The sequence below is a fragment of the Triticum aestivum genome, chromosome 1A (assembly GCF_018294505.1).
Source record: "Triticum aestivum cultivar Chinese Spring chromosome 1A, IWGSC CS RefSeq v2.1, whole genome shotgun sequence".
NCBI lineage: Eukaryota > Viridiplantae > Streptophyta > Magnoliopsida > Poales > Poaceae > Triticum > Triticum aestivum.
The window spans coordinates 532,709,297-532,719,272 of record NC_057794.1 but is presented as its reverse complement, the minus strand read 5'-3'; the positions used below and the strand labels follow the sequence as shown (position 1 = coordinate 532,719,272).

Below are 9,976 nucleotides of genomic sequence, written 5' to 3'. Positions count from 1 at the left end.
AATATAAGATCTTTTAGACTTGCCTGAATCTTATATAAGTACTGATCGAAAAGATCTTGTATTAGTGATCTAATTTTTTTGTATATTTCTTTATATATAGAGGTAGTACGTTTTATATTTTGATTTGAAACGGGGTGGGTAAACATAGTACTCCCGTCCCGAGCCTCCCTCACTCACCCACAACAACTGACGGCGTTAACGGAGGAGACGAGCTGGCGACATCAAAGCAAAACAAAAACCAAAAACGCCGCGACATTCGCGAGCGAGGAAAGAGCAAACCAACCCGAAACAAAAGCACGCGCACCGGCCGGCGCACGGGGAGGAGAGGAGAGGAGACGGCGGCCGGCAAGCAAAACCCCAGCCCCCGCGTCGCCCCCCGAGACCCTCGATTGCCGTCCGCTTCGAGGCCGAATCCGCCCGCGTCTCGCTGGCGGCGGCCTCGATCTGGGCCGGGACCGTCGCGCGCCGGCTCGGGAGGTGGGGAATGGGGAGCGTGGACGGCGACGGCGAGGGGCTCCAGGCAGGTGAGGCGGCTGAACTCCGATTGCGTACCGAGTTGCGGAATTGGAGCCCGCGAGCTCGATTCCTGGTCGGCGAGCGTGCTCTCCAGATTTTTTGGGCGGCGAGTTTGTCAGCTATATGGAACCCGACTATTCTTAAGCTCTAATGTGCTCTGGACTTTGAAGCTGATTACCTTTTCCCCCTAGTATTTTATCGATTTTTTATATTCGAGAATAGGAGCTCAAATTTTGGCCAGCGCGATTATTCTCGTGATTTCCGGCGAGTTCATCAGCTATATGCAACCCGGCTTCTAGTACTTTATCGAGTTGTTATATTCTTGAATAGGTGCTCGAATTTTGGTTGGTGAGATTATGCAACCCAGATTTTCCTGAGCTCAATTATGTGCTGTGGAGTTGATTTTTTTTCTGCTTCTCGGTGTTCTATAATTCGATTCCTATTTCGCTGAAGATATTTGTTAGCATCTGTATTAAGTATTACTGTAACTCGCTGCTGTTAAGATTCAGTTCGCTATGCCGTCAGAGTCCAAATTTTTTATTACTTTTTGTCGCGTCTCATTCTGTTTTCTCAAGGGACCCTCTGGAATGTCCTTTTTCATCTGTTGTTGATCATGTACCTGTGGTTTCTGCATGCTTGCTATATGTGCTTTACATGGTGCTGCGAAAACCTGTGTAGATGCTGGGCGCGCAGAGGTGATCAAATGGATCAGTGCCTTAATCCCGGAGTACGGCTTGCCACTGGATTCATCTGATGAAGAGCTCCGTGAGCTCCTCAGCGACGGCACAGTCCTGTGCCGCATCCTGAACACACCCATCCCTGGTGTCCTTGAGGTGTGCCTGCTGTGCTTCTGAAACTTTTGGGTTTCGTGAGCTGCGGAGATTTCGATGTCGGTGTTTTGATTATGGCTGTTCTTTGTTCAGGGGTCAGGTGCTGGTTATACATCTTCAGAGCAGCGGTCGGACAATGTGAAGAAGTTCCTCTCGGTGGTTGCTGACATGGGGCTGCCAGGCTTCAGTGTGATGGATCTCGAGGAGGTGAGTTCGTTCTTATCATGTCCAGCAGTTGGTATGCATGCTCGAGCTCTTAATTCCTGTAATTGTTGAAACTAATATTGTGTACTAAGATGGTTAGAAACTTAGAATTGTTGGTCATGGTTTGCATTGCTGACAGGTTCATTATGCTAACTCCCATGGACTTGATGGTTACAGGGATCAATGTCATCAGTGGTGGATTGCCTTTTGGTTCTGAGGGACAATCTGAATCCTGGAGTGGTTGATGATAATTCACAGGATGTTTCAAAGATTCCTTCGAGAAAAAAATGGAGAGTTCCGGAAACTGACGAGTCTCTAGTTGCTGCTGCACCACAAGGGAAAACACCCTCAGGAGAGAACAGGGGAAATGGGGTTCCATACCCCAAGTCTCAGCAGAAAACTCCTGCCTTCAATGGTACGCATGTATTCTTGTTTGCACACTGCTTTGTATATGAGCTGTAAAAGAAGTCTCTAGAGAGTTAGCCTTCTGCTCTGGAATTATGTAACATGGTTTAGTTGCCACCTGACTATCATATTGTCGGATTAACATATATGATACATCATATATGTATTCATGTTGTACTTTTAACATGTCATAAACATAATGACAAAGCATGATCCGATCAGATCGAGTGCCTTGGCGGGGCTTTAACATGCTTCTGACTTCCGATGCTTCATATGCACAATATTGTTTAGTATTTATGCTTTGTTGCAATTCTAGTTGCTGACTACAAATACCATGTATATTTTTGAGATTTCTACTTTATACACTTTAGCATGTATCATCTTGTTATTTACCCTGCAGGAAAAAAGCTTCGTGAGATTTTCCAGCTAAAATGCAGGTCCTATGCTGATCTTCCGGCTGCCAAGATTTCAGAGATGATGCATTCAAACAGTTTAGATGTAACTTCTTATTGCCTAAATTCGTTTAATTGCTATATATTGTGATTGATAACCCTTCCCTAATGCAAGTTATATTCTCACAGAATGCACCAACTCAATCTCTGCTTACCGTTATTAATGGCATTCTGGACGAAAGCATTGAGAGAAAAAAGGGAGAAATTCCACACGTATGTTTTTTTAATCCAAACGATCCTCTTATTTTTATTCCTAAATTCTACATCTGACTTGAATCTCATCACACCAGCGTGTAGTTTTTCTATTGAGGAAAGTAGTGCAGGAAATCGAGCGTCGTCTCTGTGTTCAAGCAGAGCACATAAGAAATGTAAGAGGAAAGTTTCTTGATAGTTATGGTTTTCTTTGTTTTATAAATACAACATTTGAATCAGACGATCCCTTGCTTTTCAGCAAAATACTATCATCAAGACAAGGGAAGAAAAGTACCTTTCAAAAATCAAAGCACTCCAAGTATTAGTAAATGGCACAAACGAAGAAAATCAGGTACACATTATTTACTCGATGGTCAGAGAAATCATAAAATTATAGACATTTTTTCTCTGTGCTGATATTATGTACTTTTTGTTGACCAGATGACGGTAAATCTGCTCCAAGTAGTGAAGGTATGACTCGTGTGTGAATATTCTAATTTCCTTTTTTATATCTTTTATGTGTTCCCTTAATCTTCAATTAATACATTTTGTTTGCTTCTATAGTGTTCTATATATGTTATTTTTATGAAATGTAATTATCTGTGTAGAAAAAGAAGAAGAATGAAAATGTATGTTAATTTGGTTTATCATTTGTACTATTAGGAGAAATTATGCTAATAGTTAGCCACTGGATAACATTTTGCACTGTTTTGTTTTTGGTTTTTACAGGAAGAGAAGTCAAAAATTGAAGAGAGACAAAAACTCAGTGAGCAAAATGTTGTCCAGTTAATAAAAGAAAAGAAGAATGCTGAGAACATGATAGCAAGTCTTAAGGAAGAAATGGATGTGATGGAAGAAAGGAATAGGCTGCGTGAGAAAAATGTTGTTAAGTTAATAAAAGAAAAAGAGAGTGATAAGAACATGATATCAAGCGTTAAGGAAAAGATGGAAGAAATGAATAGCCTGCATGAGCAAAATGTTGGCCGGTTAATGAAAGAAAAAGAGGATGGCCAGAACATGATATCAAGCCTTAAGGAAGAAATGAAAGAAATGAATAGGCTGCACGAGCAAAATGCTCGCCGGTTAATAAAAGAAAAAGAGGATGGCCAGAATATGATATCAAGTCTTAAGGAAGAACTAGAAGAAATGAATAAGCTGCATGAGCAACAGCTTAATCGGTTTGAAATAAAGACAAAGCAAATGGAAGAACAACTAGCCACCAAAGTTAAAGAATTTGAGCTTCATGTACTACAATCAAACATGAAAATCGAAGAGGTTGAGACTACTTATCAACAGAAATCACAGTTATGGAACAAAAAGGAAAATATTTTTCATAATTACATGAACAGCCAACAGTTATATGTCAAGGTATGTTAATTTAGAAATTATAGTTTATTATATCCTTTTCTTTTCTCACTCTTCTGCATCGATTTGTAATGATAGGGCTTAAATACATCATCAAGGTCGATAAAAAGTGACATGTATGCTTTTCAAATGAAGTGGAGAGATGAAATTTCTAATTTAGGTACGCTTTGTTGCATTGATTTTTGATGTATAAAATTGTGCGGTCACAATTATGTTTGATATGTCTTTTCTATTTACATTTGTGCAGGCTCCAATTTGAAATGTTTGGTTGATGCTGCTGACAACTATCACAAAGTTCTCGCTGAAAACCAGAAGTTGTTTAATGAAGTGCAAGAATTGAGAGGTGTTCCATTGCTCAAATATTGTTTCAACAAAAGAATACAATTTTTATGTTAACATTTTTATCAACATATGCTCTTTTTTTAGGCAATATAAGAGTGTATTGTCGTGTAAGACCATTTCTTCCCGGTCAAGATAAAAAATCAACTACTATTGATTACATTGGTGAAAGTGGCGACCTTCTGATTTCAAACCCATTGAAACAAGGAAAAGATGGACAACGGATGTTCAAGTTTAACAAAGTGTTTAACTCATTTGCTTCTCAGGGTACATTTTTATTATAATACTAGTTTTCTTGTTATGTTTTTTGCCTATTAATAATTGTCTAATTACCTTTTTTTCTAATTCACAGCCGATGTTTTTTCTGACACTCAACCGTTGATTCGGTCAGTTCTTGATGGATTCAACGTGTGTATTTTTGCGTATGGTCAAACTGGTTCTGGAAAAACTTACACAATGGTACTATTTTTTGTTGTGCTGTTCTGGTAGTTTTGTTTACTATATAATTATTAGTCTCTTATTCTCTCTCTCTATATATATTTTTACTTTTCAGAGTGGACCCAGTACATCAAAGAAAGATTGGGGTGTCAATTACCGGGCTTTAAATGATCTATTTGATATTTCACTAAATAGGAGAAATATTTTCTCGTATGAGGTGGGAGTACAGATGGTTGAGATATACAATGAACAAGTTCGTGATCTTCTGTCAAACAAAATTGCACAGAAACGATATCCTTTTGATAATATTGCATGGATTTTTTTCGTTACATTTCTCATAATCATGTTTTCATTCATTTTTTGTATTCATGTTATTAAAATTGTAAAAGTAATACTGCTATTCCTTAACATAAATAAACACTTGGGATTTGGAGTACTTCTCAGCCTAATGGACTCGTTTTACCTGATGCTAGCTTATATCCAGTTAAATCAACATCAGATGTTTTAGATTTGATGGAAATTGGACTAGCAAATAGAGCAGTTGGTGCAACAGCTCTAAATGAAAGAAGCAGCCGGTCTCATAGGTTGACTGAACTTTGAACCGAATTTATATTATATTATCTTTATTCTGTATATTATGGATTTGTTAAAAATATATTATTACATGTAGCATTCTAACTGTACATGTTCGAGGGGTGGATATGAAGACTGGATCCATTTCTAGAGGATGCCTGCATCTCGTTGATCTTGCTGGCAGTGAAAGAGTAGAGCGGTCTGAAGCAACGGGAGATAGATTAAAAGAGGCTCAGCATATTAACAAATCTCTCTCTGCTTTAGGTGATGTGATTTTTGCCCTGGCACAGAAAAATGCCCATGTGCCCTACAGAAACAGCAAGCTCACACAAGTTCTTCAAAGCTCTTTAGGTAATCGATTGTTTACTTGTTGATAAATCATGCATTTGGAGGCTTTATGTGATCTTTATAGTTATTTCTTCAAATATTCTATCGCAGGCGGACAAGCAAAGACACTCATGTTTGTCCAAATAAATCCTGATGTTGAGTCATATTCAGAAACTATAAGCACTTTAAAGTTTGCTGAAAGAGTTTCTGGAGTAGAGTTAGGCGCTGCAAGAAGTAACAAAGACGGAAAGGATATCAAAGAGCTGCTGGAACAGGTTCTTATACTTTAGCCTCTCTCTAACTTGTCTTGAGCTGGAGTTTGTTTTCCTTTTGCGCACTTAAGAAACTGTTTTAGTTAGGGAAAGAAAGAATAGTGTGTAAAATAAAAGAATAGACTTACATATAAAGGTGATATTAAATTGTGAACATCATCCTAAAAACTCAAGATAGATATTTCCATTCTATGATCACTTCTAATCTCAGGTTGGAACCCCATTTTTTGACTCAAGTGATTGTTGTATACTTATAAGTACAGTTGGTAAGGTGTTAAACCGTAAACCCTACAATTCATAGCCTGTATCAAAACATTGCGAAGAATTAGCAGGAGTTTATTTACTGCTGGGTTATGTTACATATTTCTCTACATTCTTGATATTGTTGTGCTAGTATTGAACAAATAATGGATAAAAATTTACAGAAAACTGAGACATGAATAGCTTGGGAACTCCTGCTATTTTTTTCTTGGGTTAACTAGATAAATAGCGCTCCAATTATGCCGATTCAGAGAAATGCCACTACTATTTCCCTCTTTGGAAAAATGCCACTGCAATTTTTGAATCAATTATACAAAATAAAAATAAAAATATGAATTGTCAAGTTTCCATAGGACCATAGATAAAACGAGGGCTTACAATATCACTGTTAGATACGTATGGTTCAAGTTTTTATGTAACTGATGGCGTAAATTACTAATTGAAACCCCACACTGGCCGCTTGCAGTTGATGTTAATTTATTTCCCTGATAAAGATTCTCTCATATTATGGATATAAGTTGCTGTTTGTGCTTTATTAGGTTTCGTCCTTGAAAGACACTATTTCACGAAAAGACATGGAAATTGAGCAGCTCCAAGTCATGAAAGACAAAGATAAATCCCCAAGTTCAGTTGTTGACAACAATGGTTCAAGCATGCCAAATAATTTTAGTTCCAATGAGACATCGCTGATCACATTAAACCAAAAGAGGCAACTATCAGACCCTCTGAGTTACGCTGAGGTGAATGCAGATGCTGGTCAGACTTCACCCACTAACATCGTGGCTATGGGGTTGGATGAAGCAGATTATGAAGACAATGTATCTGAAGATGGTTCATTAGTAAGAGAAACGGAGTATACTATTGGCAGGAGGAATATTATGAACTCTAACTCAGACATGATCGACGATACCAAAATGTACTCTTTCTTTCCTATTTCGTTTCCGTCAAAAATCATCAATTGTTTCTTTCATTACTATGACTATGCATCAGGAGTAACTTTCTTTTGTCTATACTTGTTGTCATGAGAGTTTTTCATCTTTTGAAAAGCAGGCTTACTAATTTGGTAGTGCTCGATAATTTCAGGCATAGAGGTACATCACGAATAGCCAGATCGACTCTCACAAAAAGCGCGCAGCCAGCAATCTCCAGATCAAAACCAAGGGATGCAGTTTTGAAGACTCCAAGTAAGCATACGACTTTGTAGCACCTCCAAGATTTTGGTACTAGTGCTCAATAAACTTTCACAACTTGGGAAATTTCATGTTAAGGTCCATATAATATGTTTATCTAGGCCTGAAAGTATCATAGATTTTCAAACTAGAGCCGATAGTTAACTTTCAAGATACTAATGAGAATGGGATCATATTGACAAACCAGGTCACACAAGGACCCCATCCAACCAGTTGGCGGGAGGCTCTTCGGCCAGGGCAACCAAAAGATGGCAGAAGTAGAGCACTCTCCAGTTGCTCGGATGTATTTTGTATGCTGACTGTAACTCGACGAGACGAGAAAGGTGGAAATAGTCGGGGGTAGCTGTAGGATAAATGTATGGTTGTAACTGGAGAAATGTGAAACAAAGTTATGACGAGGGCGGTGCAATGTTGAGAGATTATGGCATGCTCATAGCTTTGATGACAATTGACTTGAGTTTTTGTATTTAGTCTGTGGTGACGAGGGTTTGATATTGTGGCCTCTTGGGGTTCGCCGTTTATTGGTCGAAAAGAATGAAAGGATATTGGACTATTGCTACTCCCCTGTTACAGTTTCGATGTGCATGATCATGGCAGTTAGTCTGCTCTCTCTTTCAGGTTCCAGTCTTTACACAAGAAATTATGGCTCTGAGAGCTCATAAAAAAGAAAGGAAATCAATAGTATGATTTTTTTTTTAAAGTCTGAAGACTACTGCTCTGAAATTACTTCTAGAGTTTACAGGGATGTAAGAACAGAAAGAGTTGCAGAGAACTCAGTTTCTTTTCTTTGTAACTAAAAAAATATGTAGTCTAAATAAAAAGAAACGTATTGCGGTGAGCGTGGATCGAACACGCGACCTTCAGATCTTCAGTCTGACGCTCTCCCAACTGAGCTATCCCCGCTTGTGTGTTTGTCAACATTATAGCTTATATCAATATTACACATATTGCTGATTAATATGGCAGGTTCTACTTCCAACCGTGTAATGCATGAACCGGAATCGCCCCTATCCACTGCTCATTTGTATTTACTAGCATAATACACATGCGTTCCCACGGATAGTTAATAATGTTTGACGAAACGAACAATGTACATAACAATCCAATATTTTTTATATTTTACTATGTAGAATAGGGCAACCTAAAATCAAATAAGACGCAGTTACCAATCAAATGTTCCTTTCACGGAGATCTTGGAAAGTATCAAGTGAAGAATGAAGTCCGGATTTGGCGTACATTGGCATGGGTGTCTTGGTTTAGGCTAGTTTTAGGGAGTCGTTGTGTCTTGGTCGGGGCGCCAAGGCGCCGGTGTTGTCCCAGTTTTGGACTAATGTCCTTCTCGTCCTATCTCCGTTTTGTCAGTACACTTTTTGGCGTCTCCAACTAATCTTCCTGAATCTATTCGGCTTTGGTCTCCAGTGGATTCATTCGGATTCGGATGGCGTTTGTGGTCTTTGGAGTATCTATAGGCTCTTTTTAGCGTCTTCTTCTCCGAGCGACGATTTGCTACACACATCGCAGTCGTCGGCACCTTCTGGTCTACGTTGATGACCTCCCAGGCATTGCTTTTCATAAGGCGCCTTTTCGCAGAAAAAAGACTAAGATATGTTGAGAGGGGTAATAGCTAGTGTGAGGAGCTCATGAGATTCATTGTCTATGTTTAGAGGAAACACCCTAGGGAATTTTAAATCTGATTCATGCAAGGGAACAATCACAAATGAAGAGAGCATCCATCATTGCAAAACATAAAAGTGACCAACAACAACCATAAGCACCTCCATCACAGAAAAAGAAAAAGCCACACCATAAGCACCTAATAAACTCCTATCACCTAATGGGTTTTGAAGACCGAATCCCGCCAATAGAGACATAGCAAAGACAACGTCGATCGAACATTGACAGGGTCGCATCCCAAGTTCTTTTGTCGCTGTGGCATAGTGTCATCAACCACGAAGAGTATGGACGACGACACTCGTCTAACCATCCTATACATCAAGCAGAATGTATGTGCATTCTAATCCACAACTAGATCTAACATATCCATCAGTGATTCTAGCACTTTCAGCATGCCTCTCCCGACCAACGGAATATCATTTCCCTAATAAGGTTCTTGATGTGCATTTCTGCATGTGCTGTCGTGGATCGCTCCCGAGGTGTCAGCTGTTAGATATATTGGTTCAGTTTAGCTAAACTCCAGTCAGCTGAAGATCCGATTTGGGTCAGTCGATTTTCCCTAGAAGAAATGAGGCGCCAGAGGGAAGGAAGAAAAAGTCGCAGCGGGGGCTCGCCGGAGAGGCTACCCCAGTATCTATCTTAGGGTTTAAGGTGGGGGTGATGGTGTGGGGCTTTGCTAGAGAAAAAACTCGGCGCAAGGGGGAGGTATGGCCAGGGGCGGCGGAAGACCAACGGTAGGGGTGGTTTCGGGGAGGGTGGGGACCGGTGGTTAGGCCGGCGGCTCAGGACAGATCAAGTTTGAGGTTGAAGATAAAGTTCTGGGCGTTTGATCAAGATCCAACGATGGAGATTGAAAGATGAAAATCGACTAACCCCTTAAAATTTTTTTAATCGACTGACGTGTAGCCGCTCCATTTTGGTTTGACTTCTTCAGTCAG

The 9,976-nt window shown here is 39.6% G+C and overlaps 1 protein-coding gene and 1 non-coding gene across 2 annotated transcripts; one reads left to right on the top strand and one right to left on the bottom strand.

The window, feature by feature from the left end:
* Positions 1-241: 241 nt before the first annotated feature.
* LOC123063530 (kinesin-like protein KIN-14K) lies at positions 242-7,917 on the top strand. Its single transcript, XM_044487342.1, has 21 exons — positions 242-524; positions 1,195-1,349; positions 1,440-1,553; positions 1,728-1,965; positions 2,356-2,453; positions 2,537-2,620; positions 2,698-2,775; positions 2,859-2,951; positions 3,041-3,070; positions 3,329-3,967; positions 4,043-4,124; positions 4,212-4,307; positions 4,391-4,570; positions 4,656-4,762; positions 4,857-5,032; positions 5,161-5,325; positions 5,412-5,665; positions 5,753-5,916; positions 6,714-7,090; positions 7,258-7,358; positions 7,552-7,917. Exons 1-21 carry the CDS (start codon positions 485-487, stop codon positions 7,623-7,625), a joined length of 3,345 nt encoding a protein of 1,114 aa, XP_044343277.1. The 5' UTR covers positions 242-484; the 3' UTR covers positions 7,626-7,917.
* A 277-nt stretch (positions 7,918-8,194) lies between these two features.
* Positions 8,195-8,267, bottom strand: TRNAF-GAA (transfer RNA phenylalanine (anticodon GAA)). Its single transcript has one exon. It is a non-coding gene; the product is annotated as a tRNA-Phe (tRNA).
* Between the last annotated feature and the right edge of the window lie 1,709 nt (positions 8,268-9,976).

What these genes read in the sequence shown, in the direction of transcription:
- LOC123063530 (XM_044487342.1), top strand. Translation starts at nt 485, where the DNA reads ATGGGGAGCGTGGACGGCGACGGCGAGGGGCTCCAGGCAG. An exon ending in CTGGAAAAACTTACACAATG is followed by an intron (nt 4,763 to 4,856) that starts GTACTATTTTTT and finishes TTTACTTTTCAG; the next exon opens with AGTGGACCCAGTACATCAAA. An exon ending in AGAAGCAGCCGGTCTCATAG is followed by an intron (nt 5,326 to 5,411) that starts GTTGACTGAACT and finishes TATTACATGTAG; the next exon opens with CATTCTAACTGTACATGTTC.